Source organism: Bubalus bubalis, chromosome 14 (genome assembly GCF_019923935.1).
Source record: "Bubalus bubalis isolate 160015118507 breed Murrah chromosome 14, NDDB_SH_1, whole genome shotgun sequence".
Classification (NCBI taxonomy): domain Eukaryota; kingdom Metazoa; phylum Chordata; class Mammalia; order Artiodactyla; family Bovidae; genus Bubalus; species Bubalus bubalis.
Window position 1 is genome coordinate 28,773,867 of NC_059170.1, and position 19,232 is coordinate 28,793,098.

General features: G+C 56.9%; 1 protein-coding gene and 1 long non-coding RNA gene across 4 annotated transcripts; one reads left to right on the plus strand and one right to left on the minus strand.

Moving 5' to 3' along the window:
• Nucleotides 1-15,144: 15,144 nt before the first annotated feature.
• LOC123329052 lies at nt 15,145-17,736 on the minus strand. Its single transcript, XR_006544191.2, has 2 exons — nt 16,913-17,736; nt 15,145-15,332 (listed from the first exon to the last, which is right to left on the minus strand). It is a non-coding gene; the product is annotated as an uncharacterized LOC123329052 (long non-coding RNA).
• Nucleotides 17,737-17,829: 93 nt separating this feature from the next.
• Nucleotides 17,830-19,224, plus strand: RPS21 (ribosomal protein S21). 3 transcript variants are annotated; one of them, XR_006544188.1, is made up of 6 exons: nt 17,830-17,952; nt 18,199-18,261; nt 18,382-18,445; nt 18,584-18,738; nt 19,026-19,081; nt 19,161-19,224. XR_006544188.1 is itself a non-coding variant. In XM_006072298.3 (6 exons), exons 2-6 carry the CDS (start codon nt 18,212-18,214, stop codon nt 19,168-19,170), a joined length of 252 nt encoding a protein of 83 aa, XP_006072360.1. In that variant the 5' UTR covers nt 17,854-17,952; nt 18,199-18,211; the 3' UTR covers nt 19,171-19,224. The 3 variants fall into 3 exon arrangements, 2 of the variants coding, with proteins under 2 accessions (XP_006072360.1, XP_044783385.1); XM_006072298.3 differs by having other exon boundaries at nt 17,854-17,952; nt 18,584-18,655; XM_044927450.1 differs by lacking the exon at nt 17,830-17,952 and adding an exon at nt 17,978-18,002 and having other exon boundaries at nt 18,584-18,655.
• The last annotated feature ends 8 nt before the right edge of the window (nt 19,225-19,232 follow it).

A 19,232-nucleotide genomic window follows, 5' to 3' on the forward strand; every position in this document is an offset into this window, starting at 1 on the left:
AGCAGATGGGAGGGAGGGGCCGCCGCCTGAGAATGCGCTGAGTCAGCCGGGCCAGCATGCGGAGGGTTAATCGTGGGCTAGTGGCTTCCGGGAGACAGCTGCCCTGAGCAACTGGTGGCCTGGGCCTGGGGGTGAGGGGGGAGGCGCATTGCTTGGTGAAGTGGGCAGAAGGCAATGTGGCGGAAGGAGCTGAGTGAGATGCCCACTTGGCCCTCACCCTGTGCCCGCTTAGGTGCCCCAGCTGGAGCAGGGCAGGGGAGGGAGGCCCATCTCTGCCCACCTTCATGCCTGATGCCCGAGGCACATTTCCAGCAAGTCATTTTCAGCTGGCCCAGCGAGGGTGTCCAGTCTTGCTCTGACTCCTAGGTCACCCAGCCACCTTTCCTACTTAGGAATTGGGAAACTGAGAGTCAGTTTCCAAGGCCCAGGGGTCAGTCAAGAGCATGTGGTTAGCAAGGGAGAGAAGAAGATGGACTGGCATTCATTTTCTCCTCCCAGATGTATTGGGCAACTTTGGGGTACAGGTCCGTAATGCAGTGCCCCCCACCCCCAAACAGGCTGCTTTAGCCTTCTGTCCTAAGTTCACAGGAGAGGGACACCAAGTCCTGGGAGGTGGGTGGTGGGTGGAGGCAGCTCACGGGAAGGGGTGTGGAGGCAACCTGACCCCCTCTGTCTTGCTAGGCTCTGACCATGTCCCATAAGGAGGACCCCCACACCCAGAGGAGTCCCCCCACCCAGCCCCACAGTAACTGGAGCCCCGGGACCTGTGGGAGGTCAGATACAAGTGGGGAAGAGGTGCTTCTGAACCCAGGTAGGGGGTCCAGCCGATCCCCCCAAACTGAGCCCTGGGATAAGACCCCTGCAGTGGGGCCTGGGCCAGGGGAGCCCACCCTCAAGACTGCGCCCCCCCCCCACCTTGATGTCATGCCCAGGAGCCCTGCTCAGCCCCATCTGCAGGGCAGCTGTGGGGACCACAGGCCAGGCCACATGGGCACACCTGCCGTAGCCCGAGCTGAGTCCTAACCACGACCATAACTCCCCGGGAGCAGCTGCGAGGGACACCCCTCATTACACTCAGCCGCATCATCACATCACAGTCGGTAACAGATGACTGTGCTGACCTTGACCGCTGTCCTGGATCCCAGCTCTCACCCGGGCACTGCTCCTCCAGTGGGGGAGGAGAAACTGCAATGCCCCATGGGGAGGAGGAAGCTGAGCTCTCTGCTCCTCGCTGGGAGTGTGTCTCCCTTTGGCAGGAAGAGGTTTCAGGAGAAGCTAGGCTGTGGTTTGGAATATTCCCTGCCCCGGGGCTGCCCTGATGCCTTCTGGGGAGCCCAGCTGGCCAAAACATGTACCCCGTCCATCTAGGCTGGCTGTGGGGCAGGCAGCAAGGCTGATGCTGGCTGGCTGCTGCTGGCAGCCCTGGTCCAGCCCAGGCCTGGGGGATAGGATGCAGACCAGCTGAGGGGAGGCCTCATTCAGTTCAGTTCAGTCGCTCAGTCGTGTCCAACTCTTTGCGACCCCATGAATCACAGCACGCCAGGCCTCCCTGTCCATCACCAACTCCCGGAGTTCACCCAGACTCATGTCCATAGAGTCGGTGATGCCATCCAGCCATCTCATCCTCTGTCGTCCCCTTCTCCTCCTTCCCCCAATCCCTCCCAGCATCAGAGGCTTTTCTAATGAGTCAACTCTTCGCATGAGGTGGCCAAAGTACTGGAGCTTCAGCTTTAGCATCATTCCTTCCAAAGAAATCCCAGGGCTGATCTCCTTCAGAATGGACTGGTTGGATCTCCTTGCAGTCCAAGGAACTCTCAAGAATCTTCTCCAACACCACAGTTCAAAAGCATCAATTCTTCGGTGTTCAGCCTTCTTCACAGTCCAACTCTCACATCCATACATGACCACAGGAAAAACCATAGCCTTGACTAGACGGATCTTTGCTGGCAAAGTAATGTCTCTGCTTTTGAATATGGTGTCTAGGTTGGTCATAACTTTCCTTCCAAGGAGTAAGCGTCTTTTAATTTCATGGCTGCAGTCACCATCTGCAGTGATTTTGGAGCCCAAAAAAACAAAGTCTGACACTGTTTCCACTGTTTCCCCATCTATTTGCCATGAAGTGATGGGACCAGATGCCATGATCTTCGTTTTCTGAATGTTGAGCTTTAAGCCAACTTTTTCACTTTCCTCTTTCACTTTCATCAAGAGGCTTTTTAGTTCTTCACTTTCTGCCATAAGGGTGGTGTCATCTGCATATCTGAGGTTATTGATATTTCTCCCGGCAATCTTGATTCCAGCTTGTGCTTCTTCCAGTCCAGCGTTTCCCATGATGTACTCTGCATAGAAGTTAAATAAGCAGGGTGACAATATACAGCCTTGACGTACTCCTTTTCCTATTTGGAACCAGTATGTTGTCCCATGTCCAGTTCTAACTGTTGCTTCCTGACCTGCATACAGATTTCTCAAGAGGCAGGTCAGGTGGTCTGGTAGTCCCATCTCTTTCAGAATTTTCCACAGTTTCTTGTGATCCACACAGTCAAAGGCTTTGGCATAGTCAATAAAGCAGAAATAGATGTTTTTCTGGAACTCTCTTGCTTTTTCCATGATCCAGTGGATGTTGGCAATTTGATCTCTGGTTCCTCTGCCTTTTCTAAAACCAGCTTGAACATCGGAAGTTCACGGTTCACATATTGTCATCATTAGGAGGTTGTAAAGGGTTGTAAAGCCAGCAGGTCTGGGACTGAGAGAGCTCCCTGGCCTCTGGGCCATTGCTCAGTCCAGAGCCCTCCCTGGCCGTGGGCTGGCACAGTCCACTGGGAAGGCAGATGACAGGCCAGATGACCTGAAAGGGCACCAGAAGGGTGGGGCCGGGCTGGAGTCCCCTCATTCCCGGCTGAGGAGGGTCCGGGGACAGGTCCCTGGATGCCCCTGATGGACTGGTGTCTCCTGCCTGTGACCCCAGCTGGACCACCTTCGGGCTCCCCCAGGCCTCCAGGGCATGGGCTCTGGGAAACCTCTGAGGCCACCAGGCTTTGAGTTGACCCCAACAAGGAGCAGATGGTGTTGACCCCTGTGCTGCCCAGCCAAGGGCCTTCCTCCAGGAGCATTCTGTCCCTGGAGCTCTGGAGGGTCCACCTCTGCCTGCTCTGTGCCCAGCCTACAGGCCACAGTCCCCAGGGTGCCCACTGAAGGCCAGACCCTCGGGCATCCTGGTGGGCAATTTGTACCTCGGAGGGGGTCCAGACAGGCTCACATGTGCCCAGTGCCATGGGCTGGGCTGGCCAGCCCCCAGGTCCAGGGCTCTACACAGAAGTTCCCCAAAGCTCCTTTCTCCCACTCAGCTCACCTCCTTCCGGACTGGTGTCCTAGATGGGCAGGCCTGGCTCTCTAGAAGGCACACACATCCAGGACGCTCAGAAATGTGAGGCTTTGTGACTCCCCATAGGCTGGTTAGTGTGCTGTCCATGAGCAGACAGCCTGGATCAGGCAGGAGTCCAGAGTCCGGGGTTTGGCTTGTACATCCCCTCCTGCGGCCTCAGTGTCTCCAGCTGAGTGTAGGGGAGCCCCCACCCTGCTGACATAGGGGCACCAGGCTTTGTGAAGGATGCCATGAGCTGGAGGAATCAGACCAGTCACCTTATGGACTGGAACCTTTATGATCACAGCTATGGGTGCCGGCTGCCTGCTGGGCTGGGCCTCTGGCTGGCACTCACGCCTCATCCTGTCTCCCTCCTCCCAAGCCATACTGGCTTTTTTTTTTTTTTTTTTTCATACTGGCTTTTGTTTATCTTAGGATAAAAGCCAGACCCCTCACTGCAGCCCCCAGGCCCCAAGGAGCCTCCCAGCTATGCGCTGCCTGTCTGGGCAGTCAGGCTGAGCCTCCAGCCTTCCCTCCCCCTCTATCTCATGGAACTTTGGCCTTATTCCCTCCACCCAGGACACAACAGAGCCCCTGCCCCTTCATCTGCTCTCTTGGGCCCCTAGTGGGTCAGGCAGGTATGCACCTGCCCTGCTTTCTCATATTCAGTTCAATCACACCTGTGTCTTGCTTGTCCTTCTTGCCATATCCCCAGGCCTGGTGAAGAGGAGGTGCCTAGGGAGTGCCCACCACATGAAGGGCAGCCTCTTGGGTTTACCCTGTCACAGGTCCTTCTAGCCTGTGCAGGGCCCTACGACTTGGGCCTCTGGTTCCCCAGAAGAAGCCCACTGCTGTACTCTGGGGACCCCTTCCCAGCCCGGGCTCTGTGAGCTGGAAGGAGAGGCAGGGCCTTCTGAGAGGAAGGAGCTGCCATCTGAGATAGCCCCCATGTCGGCATCCTTGCACGATATCTCTCCCACCATGGCTCACCAGACGCCCCCCTGACTCAGCCCTGGGCTTGAGGAGCAACCCTCAGCCACAAATCTCCCACCCCAGCCCCAGGGGAGCGGTGGGCTGAGTTGGGGGGGCCCTAGGAACCCCTGAGGAGGGGGCCCGGACCTCCCTGGAGAGCCAGTCAAATCCAGAGGGCAAAGGGAGGGGCTGGTTCAGAAGTGAGGTTGCTCTTCGGACCCCAGGCCCAGGTACCTCCCTCAATGGGGCACCTCCCAGCACCTTCCTGGGGTGTAAAGTTGGGGGTCCAGGGCTCCTGCTCCCAGATCTATGGGGAGCAGTGGGTTGACCCCAGAAGGCTTACATCAATCCCTGTATCCCCCACACAGGACGGCAGCATCCACATCAGACACCCATGGGGCCAACCTGTCTGCAGTGTTATTATTTACCTCATTTGACCTTTGGCTCCTAGGACTCCCCCACGCCCATGCTCACCACCTTCCTGCTCTGTACTGTGGACTGGGCAGCCCTGGGGGAAGCAGGTGAGGGGCAGGGGGTCTCCAGCACAGAAGGAGGGGGTGGCACGTAGGGACCTGGGTTGTCCCTGACCCCCCCTCCCTCTCAGGACTGACCTGCAGCAGGCCCTTCCCCCCAGGTCCCTGGGGGCCTGGCCGAGCTCCAGTTCCCGCGGGGTGAGGGCTCTGCAGCTCCTCCAGGAGGTGCCCACAGGCGGCCTTATATGGCCAGAAGGCCTTGCTGCCCAGGAGGAATCTGATCCCACGGGAAGGGCAGGGATGTGGGGCTGAGCCCCAGGCTGGGCCAGGCAGGGCCAAGGGGAGTGGTTTGAATGGCCCTAGTCTCCTGGCCCACAGCCCCCTAAAAGCAGCCAGATAAGCCCGACTCCCTTGCCAACTTTGGGACGTCTGGTTGGGGGCCCTGTGACAAACCCTGGGGGTCTGCCATCCTGGCAAGAGCTGCAAGATTTGAGGCCAGCCGCCCCACCCCGGCAGTACCACCCAAACCATACCAGGTACAGCCTGCGAGGGTCTGGGGCCTGCAGCCTGGCTCTGGCCTTGACTGGCTAGGTCACTGGCCCTCAGCAAGTTGCCTCCTTCCCCGGGCAGGCCCAGCCTGGCATAAGTGCCCTCCCCAGAGTGGCACCGGGGTCCCCACACCACATCTGGACACCTGCTGGGATTCAACCTCCCTGCCCAGCCTCCCCACCTCCCTCCCAGCCCATCATCCCTCCCTCCATCAACCCCACCTCTCTCTGTCCCGACTCTCTCCTTCTCTGGGTTTCTCACTCTGGCTACCCTCTCTCTCTGCCTCTGTCTCCCTGCTTCTGTCTGTCTCTCCTTTTCTCTGTGTCTCTTGGTGTCCCTCTTCCTCCCACCTGCTGCCCTCCATCTGCTGAGCTCCACTACTCTGGGCAGCCCTAGCCCCTCCCCCAAAGATTGGCAGCAGCAGCCGTGACAGAGGCTCCTCCTGCCCTCTGGCCCGTCTGCCACCTGGAAGCTTTGGCCATGGGGGCCTGGTGGGCCTTGCCGGCAGGGCTGGGGAGTGGGCCAGCTGATGAGGACGCAGCTCCCCTGGGCCCCTGAGCTGTCACATGGCCCTGGGACACAGCAAGTAGAGGTGGAGTCCACCTTTCCAGGGGGCACCAGAGTCCACTGCCTGCACGTTGGGGCTGCGGCCAGGAGAGGCCCCAGACCATGGGCAGTTCAGTCACTCAGTCGTGTCCAACTCTTTGCGACCCCATGAATCACAGCATGCCAGGCCTCCCTGTCCATCACCAACTCCCGGAGTTCACCCAGACTCATGTCCATAGAGTCAATGATGCCATCCAGCCATCTCATCCTCTGTCGTCCCCTTCTCCTCCTGCCCCCAATCCCTCCCAGCATCAGAGGCTTTTCCAATGAGTCAACTCTTCGCATGAGGTGGCCAAAGTACTGGAGCTTCAGCTTTAGCATCATTCCTTCCAAAGAAATCCCAGGGCTGATCTCCTTCAGAATGGACTGGTTGGATCTCCTTGTAGTCCAAGGGACTCTCAAGAATCTTCTCCAACACCACAGTTCAAAAGCATCAATTCTTCGGTGTTCAGCCTTCTTCACAGTCCAACTCTCACATCCATACATGACCACAGGAAAAACCATAGCCTTGACTAGACGGATCTTTGCTGGCAAAGTAATGTCTCTGCTTTTGAATATGGTGTCTAGGTTGGTCATAACTTTCCTTCCAAGGAGTAAGCGTCTTTTAATTTCATGGCTGCAGTCACCATCTGCAGTGATTTTGGAACCGCAAAAAATAAAGTCTGACACTGTTTCCACTGTTTCCCCATCTATTTGCCATGAAGTGATGGGACCAGATGCCATGATCTTCGTTTTCTGAATGTTGAGCTTTAAGCCAACTTTTTCACTCTCCTCTTTCATCAAGAGGCTTTTTAGTTCCTCTTCACTTTCTGCCATAAGGGTGGGATCATCTGCATATCTGAGGTTATTGATATTTCTCCCGGCAATCTTGATTCCAGCTTGTGCTTCTTCCAGTCCAGCGTTTCCCATGATGTACTCTGCATAGAAGTTAAATAAGCAGGGTGACAATATACAGCCTTGACGTACTCCTTTTCCTATTTGGAACAAGTCTGTTGTTCCATGTCCAGTTCTAACTGTTGCTTCCTGACCTGCATACAGATTTCTCAAGAGGCAGGTCAGGTGGTCTGGTAGTCCCATCTCTTTCTTGTGATCCACACAGTCAAAGGCTTTGGCATAGTCAATAAAGCAGAAATAGATGTTTTTCTGGAACTCTCTTGCTTTTTCCATGATCCAGTGGATGTTGGCAATTTGATCTCTGGTTCCTCTGCCTTTTCTGAAACCAGCTTGAACATCTGGAAGTTCATAGTTCACGTATTGCTGAAGCCTGGCTTGGAGAATTTTGAGCATTACTTTACTAGTGTGTGAGATGAGTGCGATTGTGCAGTAGTTTGAGCATTCTTTGGCATTGCCTTTCTTTGGGATTGGAATGAAAACTGACCTTTTCCAGTCCTGTGGCCACTGCTGAGTTTTCCAAATTTGCTGGCATATTGAGTGCAGCACTTTCACAGCATCATCTTTCAAGATTTGAAATGGCTCAACTGGAATTCCATCACCTCCACTAGCTTTGTTCGTAGTGATGCTTTCTAAGGCCCACTTGACTTCACATTCCAGGATGTCTGGCTCTAGGTGAGTGATCACACCATCGTGATTATCTGGGTCGTGAAGATCTTTTTTGTACAGTTCTTCTGTGTATTCTTGCCACCTCTTCTTAATATCTTCTGCTTCTGTTAGGTCCATACCATTTCTGTCCTTTATTGAGCCCATCTTTGCATGAAATGTTCCCTTGGTATCTCTAATTTTCTTGAAGAGATCTCTAGTCTTTCCCATTCTGTTGTTTTCCTCTATTTCTTTGCACTGATCGCTGAGGAAGGCTTTCTTATCTCTTCTTGCTATTCTTTGGAACTGTGCATTCAGATGCTTATATCTTTCCTTTTCTCCTTTGCTTTTCGCTTCTCTTCTTTTCACAGCTATTTGTAAGGCCTCCCCAGGCAGCCATTTTGCTTTTTTGCATTTCTGTTCCATGGGGATGGTCTTGATCCCTGTCTCCCGTACAATGTCACAAACCTCATTCCATAGTTCATCAGGCACTCTATGTATCAGATCTAGGCCCTTAAATCTATTTCTCGCTTCCACTGTATAGTCATAAGGGATTTGATTTAGGTCATACCTGAATGGTCTAGACCATGGGCAGGGAGGGATAAGTGGTGACAGGGCCCCACTGTGCTTGGTGCAGCCATTCCTGGGCCAGTGGGGGAGGCAGGGACTCTTGTCACCCTGCTGACCAGGTGAGCAGAGGGGGCAGGGCTGGCCCTGACCACCCTGTGTCTCGCCATACCAAAGAAAGAGGAGGATAGTGTGGGGGCCAGCCCCTGCCATGGGCCTGCATCTTGCCCGCAGGCTCTTGGGGAAAGCTGTCTCAGGCAGTGCAGTGACCCAGGAAGGGGGCCTGAGACAACATGTTGAGAGGTCGACAGCTGTCTATCTGTCCAGGATATGCTCTGGGCAAGGGCTGCCTGGCTTCCCAGGCCAAGGAAGGGGAAGAGGCCTGCGGCAGCACTTAGCTAGTCCGTCCTCTGCAGTCCAAATGGGCACGTGCCCTGGGCTGGCAGAAACCTGTGACATCTCCTCCCAGGAGGGGCCGAGCACAGCCCTTGGGAGCCCTGACTTGGATGCTGCCCGGGGACTGCAACCCACCCACCCTGAGGGCCCCGGCTGTGACTGTAACAAGGGGTCCCTCCTCTGTCTGTAACCTCAGGTGGCTTTTAAGAGGCAGGTTGCCCCGTCGTTCCTGTCTTCGGAACCCCCACCCCCCCAGCCTCCAAGGTCCTTGAGCAGCCCCTCACCCCCTCAGAGCCCGCAGCGTCCAGCCTCACTGGCCTCCATACAAATGCTAAGTGCTCCTTTGCACCACAGGACCTTTGCACAGACCACGCCTTCCACCAGAAATCTCCCACCCCGCTCTCGGCCCACCCTACAGACCCCAGCTCCAGGGTACATTCCCCCTTTCTTCCTCCAACAACTATGTAATATTTTGATTTATTACATTTCACCTTATTATTTTGTTATTTAGTGTCCTGAGTCCTATGCTGAGCAAGTGCTGGGCAGTCATGGCTGAATGCTGGGACACCTGTGCCCCATTGCCTTCACATTGGCCTGGAGGCCTGGGATAGGGGCAGGCAGGTCAGAGGGAAGAGGGCTTGGCGCCCAGGCCCCTGTTCCTCTTGTGCAGCGGCCACAGTGCATAGTAAAAAACACCGACAGCAACAAGTGTGGGCAAAGATTTGGGGAGTCGGGGCACCCACACTGCTGGTGGGGATGCAGATGGTGTGGGTGTGGAACAGTCTTGTGCTTCCTGAAAGGTGAAACACAGTGTCCCCGTGGGTCCACACCTCCATTCCCGGGGATGGGTCCATGTGAATCGCCTCCATGAATGTTTGTGGCAGCCCTTTCTGTAACAGTTGCAGAGGGGAACCAGCCCAGATGCCATCAGCGGGTGAGCAGAAGGGAGGTGGTTCGGGCACCGGGCAGGTCCACACCTGTCACAACACCGAGCCTGGGACGCAGGCTCTTTGAAGAAGCTGCTGGAACCAGGGGCTGGCAGCTGGGGCACACCTGGGCCACTGGCCTCTCCCAGGTGGACAGGGAGGCGCAGCTTAGCTGGTGCCGAAAGGTGGAGATGGCAGAGGCTGAGTCACCTCTGGGTGCCGGGCCACCCACAGCCACACAGCCCCCACGCTCGCCAGCTGGTCCCGTGCATCCCGTGAGCATGGGAGAGGTGCAGGTTTGTGTTTAGGGCTGTGGGGAACCAAGACACTCAACCGTAAACAGCAGACTGACTCACTCTGACTCACCCTGTCTTCCTCAAGCACACACGGGGCCGTTGGTCACACGCAGGGCTTGTGCCTGAGGCTTGCGCCTCAGGGCCTGACTGCGAACCCCCCTGAGTACTGGGGCTCACCCAGGGCCACCAGAGCTTCAAGTGCAAGTGACACCCCAACCAAGCCCATCTCCTGTCACCCCAACTTCATAAAAGGATGGCTTGAGACCATGGAAGGGGTGGGGGGCATAGGGGAACCTGCAGTTGGACCCCCATCTGCCCGCCCAGGGCTCTGTCCTGCCGGCAGCTCAGGAGGTCCCCTCCAGGACCCCCGCGGGGCCTCTGCCGCAGTGAGAGGTAGGGTGGTGGGTGGGGCTCAGCTCAGGCCTCTGTTTGCCTCAAGTTTCAACATTTACAGAACATTCGTCCTGGGCTCTTCTGGGGAGGTATTTCCTACAGGAATGTAAACATTCAAGACTTGGAAGGCTCGTGCCGGGCACGGCGCTGGTGGGTCTCCTGGGAGCTGGTCTTCATCTTGGGGGTGGGAGGGTGGTTCTGGGAGTCCGTTCCTGGCCTCCCCAGTGGGTGGGAATTGAGAGTCACCCCTCCTTGGAAGCCTGGTCTCCTGTGGCCTCCATACTCCATCTGGGGCTTGCTGTGTGACCTCAGGTCAGAGGCACGACCTCTCTGGGCCCACCGAGCCAATGGCAGTGATTCTGTTTTCTCACCTCATCTTTAGCCCCAGCCCCTCAGCACCACTCACCTAGTGGGGCTTTAGGGAGCAGCCTTTTCTGTGCCGTGTGCTGGTAGCTTGGCAGGCCCCTGATCTGATGGGCACAAAAGTCTGTCTTACAGACAGGAGACAGGGCATCAGAGGGTTCTGTGGACTGTGCCTGTCGCTAGCACCATGATTCTGAGGCTCTGTGCAACCCGGCCTTTCATTCAGGAGTCAGGAGGCTGCCGGGCTAGTAAGTCCTGCCCTTATCTGCAAGGTGCTCAGTCCCTATCCTGCAGGCTTGCTCCTGGCTGGACCTATGTCCGCATCTCTTTGGGACGCCTGACCCAAGCGTCCTCAGGGAGGCCTATGGCACCAGCCCCAGGAAGCCGAATGGGGCAGAGCCTCAGGAGGTTGTCTGGGCCCCATGGGAGGTGGATGCCAGCAGCCTTCAGGCCTCCAGCATCTCCACTGGAATGCTCGGAGCTCCCATCACCTGCCCACCCTGGGAGGAATGTAGCCTGGGCTACTGGGAGCCAGGAGCCCGGGAGGAGGGGTGGTAAGAGGCTTCCCTCCACCTTCTGGATTCCCCAGGCCTGGCACCAGATCCCAGCCTGCTTCTCCCCACCCCCACCACCGAATGAGCCCCTGGCTTTCCTCTCCAAAGGCTGCTGGGCACTAGGGTGACCAGTGGGAAGGGGTGGCACCTTCCATGGCTGGTCCTTGCTTTACAATGTCCGCTCCTCAGAGAGGCCTTCCCTGACCACCTGAGCTATGGCCCCTTTGGAGGGGCCATTGGCCTTCAAAGCCCTAGACCAGGCCCCACTGGCATTCTGGGCTGGACGCCTCCCTATGGGTCATCCTGGGCGCTGTGGGGTTTCGAGCAGCATCCCTGGTCTCCACCCAATTGTGGTCACAGCAACCTCCCCTCCTTAAGTCAGGACAGTGTACTGCTGTGTATCCTGGGCAGGGTGGGGAAGGAACATTCCCAGATGAGACCCAACTGCCCCAGACCTTCCTGAGATGAGATGCTTATTGTCGTCTTCTCCGGGAGAACTGATGCTTTCAAACTGTGGTGCTGGAGAAGACCATTGAGTCCCCTGAACAGCAAGAAGATCAAACCAGTCAATCCTAAAGGAAATCAACCCTGAATATTCACTGGAAGGACAGATGCTGAAGCTGAAGCTCCAGTACTTTGGCCACCTGATGCAACGATGTGAAGAGACGACTCATTGGAAAAGACCCTGATGCTGGGAAAGATTGAAGGCAGGAGGAGAAAGGGACGACAGAGGATGAGATGGTTGGATAGCATCACTGACTCAATGGACTTGAGTTTGAGCAAGCTCTGGGAGATAGTGAAGGACAGGGAAGCTGGAGTGCTGCAGTCCCTGGGGTAGCAAAGGGTCAAACACGACTTAGTGACTGAACAACAACAGGGACAGGAGCTCCCTGGGGACAGGGGTCACCTGTCCTGAACGCTGCAGGGCCCAGGACTCGCCTGGGGCCACAGGACAGCCACCTGCCCTCAGTCATCTGCTTGAGGTCATAGTGGGTGGGGGGGGGCAGAGGCACCTCCTGGCTGGGCCCTGCTGGACATCCTGGGGCCTCAGAGGATTTGCAGAGCTGGGCAGGGAGGGGAGAGCTGGGGATGGGCAGAGTGAGACAAGCCTGGGCTAGGCTCCTCACCGGGGCAGGAATTTGGGTCCTCTCTCCCTCCACCTGCACTCTCCAGGCCCAGCAAACCTCTGCCTCTGGGCATGTTCCAGCAGCTGCTGACACACTCACTGCCTGCTGCTCAGATAACCTGCGGGCAGATTATCACCACCAGGGGCCCAAGGGAGAGCCTTCCTCTCGAGTCCACTCCAGGCTCCCAGCTGGGTGTCCCCAGTGGGCAGATGAGGGACCCCCACACCCCTGCTCCGAAGTTAAGCCTCCTTAGGGCTCAGCTTTGGGCTTGGGCACGGGGCAGTGTTGGGGGGTTCCTGTCTTCCTGTCCAAGGCCCCGTTCTGGTGCACTATGTCCCATCCCCCCACCCCAGAGCTCCAGGCTGGGTCAAGCCCTGCCCTGTGCCCTGGCTCTGTAACTCTGGGGGAGCCACTTCCTCTCCCTTGGCCTCAGTTTCCTGCTCTGTACAGTGGGCTCATAATTGCACATCCTCTCAGGGTGGCCATGGGGCCACCTGGGTGGGGTCAGAGGTCAGCTTGGGGATAGAACCTGGTGTCCCCCTGGCAGGCCTGGCCCAGGAGTAAAGGTGGGCCTTGCAGCCTTCTTGCTTTGAACCTGAAATTCCACCCAGTTTGGCTGGAATGTCTTGGCCTCTGGCCAGCGTGGTGAGCCTGTGGCGTGTCCACTGGGATGAGTCAGCTGGCTGCTGCGTGCACGCCTGGGGTGGAAGTGCCTCCATTCCTGTCCCTTGGCTCAGCCCTTGTGGCCTGGCCCCGAGGGAGGGGTGGGGCCAGAAGATGAGACATTCCTGGGTGTCTCTGATCTCATAGTGCTCTCTGTTACGAGTCAGTGGGGGTCCAGGTGCCCAGCTTAGGCCCCCACCCCACCTCCAGAATGTTTGTACATGTAACTGGGAAAGAGGTCCGTAAAGGCCTCCTGGGAGCCAGGTGGGGAGGGGAGAGGCCCATCCAGATGCTGCCCCAATGCCAGCACAGTCTGCAGCACACTCTGCCTGCATGTGTGAATGCAGATGTAAAAACCAGGGGGGTGGGGGGGCACTTAGGGTCTGTGTTCCTTATCACCACGTGTGGGTTATATCTCAATGAAAAAGTCTAACACAGTAGAATAGTTTGAGCAAACTCTGGGTTTCCCTGGTGGCTCAGAGGATAAAGAATCCATCTGTAATGCAGGATACCCAGGTTTGATCCCCGGGTTGGGAAGATCCCCTGGAGAAAGAAATGGCAACTCACTCCAGTATTCTTGCCTGGAGAATTTCATGGACAGAGGAGCCTGGTGGGTTACAGTTCCTGGGGTTGCAAAGAGTCAGACACTCTGAGCGGCTAACACACACACTGAAAGATAGTAAAAGACGGAAGCCTGGCATGCTACAGTCCATGGACTCGTAGAGTCAGACAGGACTAAGCTACTGAACAACAACAAATAAAATAGAATGACAAAGTAAAATAGAGCAGAAAGGGTGACAGGCTAGACACTTTCAGGCTCCTGGCCCTGAAAGTGGCCCCTGCCCAAGGCCCCACACCCCAGGTCACTGAGGTCAGACCTACATGCCGGGGCTGCACACCTGCTGGGACCTCCCTTAAACTCACAGAGTCAGACGGAACCGCCTGTCTCCTTGAAACCGGAGGACGGTTTGGAGTTGTGGCTGGCGGCGGTGGCACCAGGGCCTGCTGGAGTCCCTCTGAGGCAGGTCTGTGTCCAGAGCTGGACCTTCTCCCAGGGAACCAGTGCAGGCAGGATGGGCTGGTGGCTGCAACTCCTGGCTAGGTTTGCACGGGGAGAATCCTGTCCCTTGGCCCTGACCTGTGGCTCACCCTGGGCCCGCGCCCAGGCCCGGAAGGAGGGTTTCCTGGTTTCGGGGCTGGTTCCCCTCCACACACAATGCGTGTCAGGCTGCCCGGGCCCCACCCAGCGCAGACACAGCTGCTCTGGGAGGAGCCAGGAGGTGCCCCTCAGCCCCCTGCCCGGGAAGGCTGTGTCCCATGCATCTGAGCCCTGCTTACCTGCCATGGGCTAGGGCCCAGGACAGTGCAGGTGAATGGGCAGTGGATGCTGGACGTGGACACGCCCAACACCTCTGGCCACTGGCACCCTCCTGGGCAGCTTGAATGGGGTCCTGTGTGAGATGCAGGTGGTGAGAGTGCAGCTTCAAGTCAACCCAGGAGTCAGCTCTACAGCCGTGTAGACCTGGGGTCACGGCATAACAACCCAAATGATGGTGGCGGCATGGGGACGAGGGTGACAAGTGATGCCGGTGCTGACAGCGGGGTGCTGAGGACCCTGACTGCCGCATCCACTCTGAGCTCCCCAGATGCGTTAACCCTTCGGGGTGGTGCTCTTACCACTGTCCCCACTTTACAGCCGGGAGGAGAGACAGCTAAGTGACTGGCCACACAGCTAAGAGGCAGGAGGAGGGTGCAAGGTCAGCCTGTCGTCCTGATGTGATAATGCAAGGTGGGTGATCTAGAGCACTTGGGGTGCAGGGGGCAGGAAGAGGTGTAGGTTCTGCAGGCCTGGAGGTGCTCAAGGATCCTGATGGGGACCACCCTGCTCAACAGCTGTTGCTCTGAGCCCCTGGGGGCTGCCCCAAGAGGACAGTATCTTCAAGTGCCAGGTCCTCCTGCCCCCAACCCTTTCATCCCACCCAGCCTCTGGCCCTTTCCCAACCTGGAGACCTCATAGGAAGCTCAGTAAACAAGTCACCCCTTGGCTGGGGGCCAGAGGCCTGAGGGAGGTGGCCAGCCCCCTACAGCCAGCAGGAAAGCGACTGATGAGCCTCTGTCCTTGAGCCCCGCCCAGGGATGCCTGCAGGGCTACGCACAGCTCTTGGGCGCCCCATAGTGGCTGCTGGGCAGAGTACAGGCAGGGACATCTCTCCTGAGTTCGACCTCCCTCAGCCTCCAGCCTGAGCAGCTGCCCCCCCGACCCCACGCCCGACTTCAGATGACAGGGGCACTGCTGATGGAAGGCCCAGCTGGCTCCCTTCAGGGACCACTTGCTCCTGTCTGTGGGACCTGGGACAGCAGGGTCTCTTCTTATTTTTAAAATTTATTTAAACAGACAAAGCAGTTTCTCAAAGAGGGGCTCATTCATATACATTTCACTGCCAGGGGGTGGGGTCACAGAGCTTCCTTTTGAAGAACTTGGCCTGAGGAACTCTGGCCCCACCCGGAAGAGACTGTGTTGTCTTCTGTGTGTCCATGCGTGTCCTACAGTATCTAAAATGTTTTTTATCGTGATAATATACATATAAATAAAACTTCCCACCTTGACCATTAAGTGTGCAGTTCAGTGGTATTAAATACATTCATACCGTCGTGCAGCCATCACCACCATCCATCTCTACAACTTTCTCACCTTGCAGAATGCAGCTGTATGCCCATTAGACACTAACCCCCACCCCCAGCCCCCGCCGCTGTTATTCGACTCCTCTAGGCACCTTGTGTAACTGGAATTACACTGTACTTGTGACTGGCTTATTTTAGCACAGTTTCTCAAGTTTCATCCATATGCTTGTCACAATTTCCCTCCTTTTTAAAGATGAACAACATTCCACTGTGTGCACAGACCATATCCTGCTTATCCCTTCACCCACCCAGACACGTGGGTTGCTTCCATCCTAGACTATTGTGAAAAATGCTGCTGTGAACATGGCTGTACAAATCTCTTCAAGACACCGCTTTCTTTTGGGTAAGTAACCTAGCGGTGGAATTGTTCGGTCATGTGGCAGTTCTATTTTTAAGTTTTTGAAAAACCATTGTACTGTTTTCCACAGCAGCTATACCATTTTACCTTCTACCAACAATGCACAGGATTTCAATTTCTCCACAGCCTCAACACTTATTTTTTCAAATTCATTGTAGTCATTCTAATGGGTGTGAGTGGATTTTGTTACACGTGCAAGTGAAGCAAACTATGGACAGGACACAGATTAAAAATCCAACTGCCCCTTCTAAAGAGCTGGAAGCAAAAACACAGTACCAGCGCATGCCCCTTGCACTCAACACTACCAGAGATGGGCAAACCACCTAAGCTCCCCTCCAGCCCAATCCCTGGACCCACTCCTACCCTCACGCCACATAATGGAGCGAACAAGGGAACCTATTACTTGTTTTCACTCCTTCCTACTGCAGCAGGAACCCTGATAAAGCCTTGCCTGAATTTCTTATCTCATCTCATATCAATTTCTATTGACTAGGGAGGACAAGAAAGCCTTCCCAGGTGGTGCTAGTGGTGAAGAATCCACCTGCCAGTGCAGGAGATCCAGGTTCAACCCGAGTTGGGAAGATTCCCTGGAGGAGGGCATGGCAGCCCACTCCAGTATTCTTGCCTGGAGAATTCCATGGAGAGAGGAGCCTGGAGGGCTACAGTCCATGTGGTCGCAGAGTCCGAAGCAACTTAGTACACATGCATGCAGGGAGGACAAGAACCCTGGTCCATAATACAACCACAAGCATAAACACGTGATGTCCCTGCATGTGCTGGGGGTCCTGGAAAGGGCACACATCTCTCCAGCTGGCACCAACAGGGAATGATGACCTTCCTACAGGGCACTGGCCTCAGTGACCTGAGGCCCAGCTGCCAGAGCCCAGGGGAAGCAAAAGCAAACACACTGCCCACTCGAACACTGGTTTCCAGGTATGAGAAGCCTCAGCCCTGACCAGGCCCAGATATTAAACCCTCCCGGACCTATACAGAAGTTGGCTGTGACTCAAATGGGGCACCGTGAGGACAGGCCGACCAGGATCATTCGCAGTCGCCACAAGGTGAGCAGACACAGCCCTGACAGAGCCCTCACCTGTGCGACTTCACGGAGACTTGAGTGGGGGAAGTGAGGTGGGACCCAATCTTGGAGGACCGGGAGGGTTTGCCGAGTAAGAGGTAACGGGATTTCGGAGACTCCACTGCCGGGCTCGGCCCTGGGCAGCAGGGGCGGCGGGGTGTACAAGCTCTGGAGTCGACCCCCGAGGGGGCCCTCTCTCTCATCTGAAAGATGAAGTCCCAAGGGGGTGTTTCAGCTGAGACGGCGGGGCACAATCACAGGATTGCGGGACGGAGGGCTCTGGAGTTAGCTCTGCAGCCTGGAGTTTCTCTATTTTCTTCATTAACAGACCCTCGCACCAGGGACGGGCCTGGCATAGACTGCTCCGGGGAGGATGGAGTGGGACTGATGTGGCGGAAGGATCCTGAGCAGGGTCTGAATAGTGCTGACCACCCGCCGTGCGGGTCTGACCTGGCTTCCACGAGGCGTGGCCAAGCTCCTTTCCAGCTCAGACCCGGGTTTCTGGGGCAGTTAAGTTCCATTTTCGGGAGGAGCCCATCACCCCAGCCCTGCCACTCCTCCCTCAGGACCCCAGGGCTCGCTCTTGCTCTTATAACCAGCGGCTCCCGTTCTGTGTCCATCTTCGCGGTACTTGACTTGGCCCTGGAGTAAGACCCCCGGAGCGGTCTGTAGCTCCCACGTGCTGACAACCCGGCTCGTGCCAGCACTCCCGCCCTCCCACCTGGGTCGGGTCCTGCCTGGGCGGCCCTTGGCACTGGCCCATCCCTGCGGCGGGAAGCGCCCACGGGGGCGAAAACCACCGCTGCGAAGACGCGCCCACCTGCGGTCTCGCAAGTTCGCACCAGCAGCCCGCCCAAATCCGTGGGACGCCTGGAAGTTTCCGGCCACCGGAAGCGGAAACGCGTCACAGTGACCGGAACCCCCCCCCGCGCGCAAACTCGCGGCGGGGCGCGGCACCCGGAAGTACTCGCCGAGGCCCCGCCCCTCCCACCAATAGCGCTGCCGGGGGAAGTGGCGCTTCCTTTCTGCGCTCGAGCTCATCGTGGTACCATCAGGTGGGCTGCGCGGCCGGCGTCCGGGCAAGGGGGACGGCGCGGAGCCCGAGGTCGGGAGGGAGGATGGCACAGGGTCTGGGATCGGTGCAGGAGAACGGCTTTAGGGTCCGCGGTCGGGGGGTAGGGGGACGGCGCTGGGCCCGGGATCGGGACGGGAACATAGTCTGGCGCGCGGTGGTCGGGGCTGGGCTGGGAGGGGCGCGCGGACACGGTCCGCCCTCACGAAGCCGCCTTGGGCTCCCGCAGACGCTCTCTCAACATGCAGAACGACGCCGGTGAGTTCGTGGACCTGTATGTGCCGCGGAAATGGTGAGCGTCCCCCTCTCCTGCCCCTAAACCCCACGCACCCTCCCCCCCACACACCCAACCTACATCCCCTCCCCCCCACACCCAACCTACATCTCCCCGCTGACTGCGCTTCCCCTGCAGCTCCGCCAGCAACCGTATCATCGGCGCCAAGGACCACGCGTCCATCCAGATGAACGTGGCCGAGGTGAGCTGTGCGGCCGCAGGGCTTATCCGCTGGGTGAGGGGGCGAGGTCGGGCGGACTTGCACGTTGATTTCCAAACCTCAAGTTTCGACCCGAAGATGCTTGGGCACCTCTTTATGACTCCTTTTTTCAATTTTTAGGTTGACAAAGTGACGGGCAGGTTTAACGGCCAGTTTAAAACCTACGCTATCTGTGGGGCCATTCGCAGGATGGTGTGTGTCTCGGGGCTCCGCGCTTACCTTGTGGGCTTTTGAACCGGAATAGCGTCCCCCTCGCTGTCCCCAAGCCTGAGCGGGTTTGTTGGCGAAATGGACTGGAGCCTGTTGGATCAGATTGTGCTGGTTGCCAGCCTCTTCCTGGGGGTGGAAATAGGACGCTCAGGATCCATAAAAAGGGCCACCCCACCTTGGAAAACCTCGGAGCTTTCCGGTTGTCACAGGGACCTCCTTGAGACCCTGTCCCCCACTGCAGAGTCCGCGGTCTGCCTGTTGCTAGCTAGTCTCCACTTGGTCCAACCAGTTGGCAGCTGGGCGGGATTTCTGGCTAGAAGAGCAGCTGGTCCCAACCTGCTTTTTTCCCTAGGGCGAGTCAGATGATTCCATTCTCCGGCTGGCCAAGGCTGATGGCATCGTCTCAAAGTAAGAGGACTGGAGTTTGGGCACTGGGGCCTAGGATGCTTCAGAAACCAGGTTTTAGTGTTGTCCTTTTTTGTTCCAGGAACTTCTGACTGAAGAGGATCCCGGACATGGAATATTTGTTATAAATAAATAGTGAAAACTTATTTGCTTC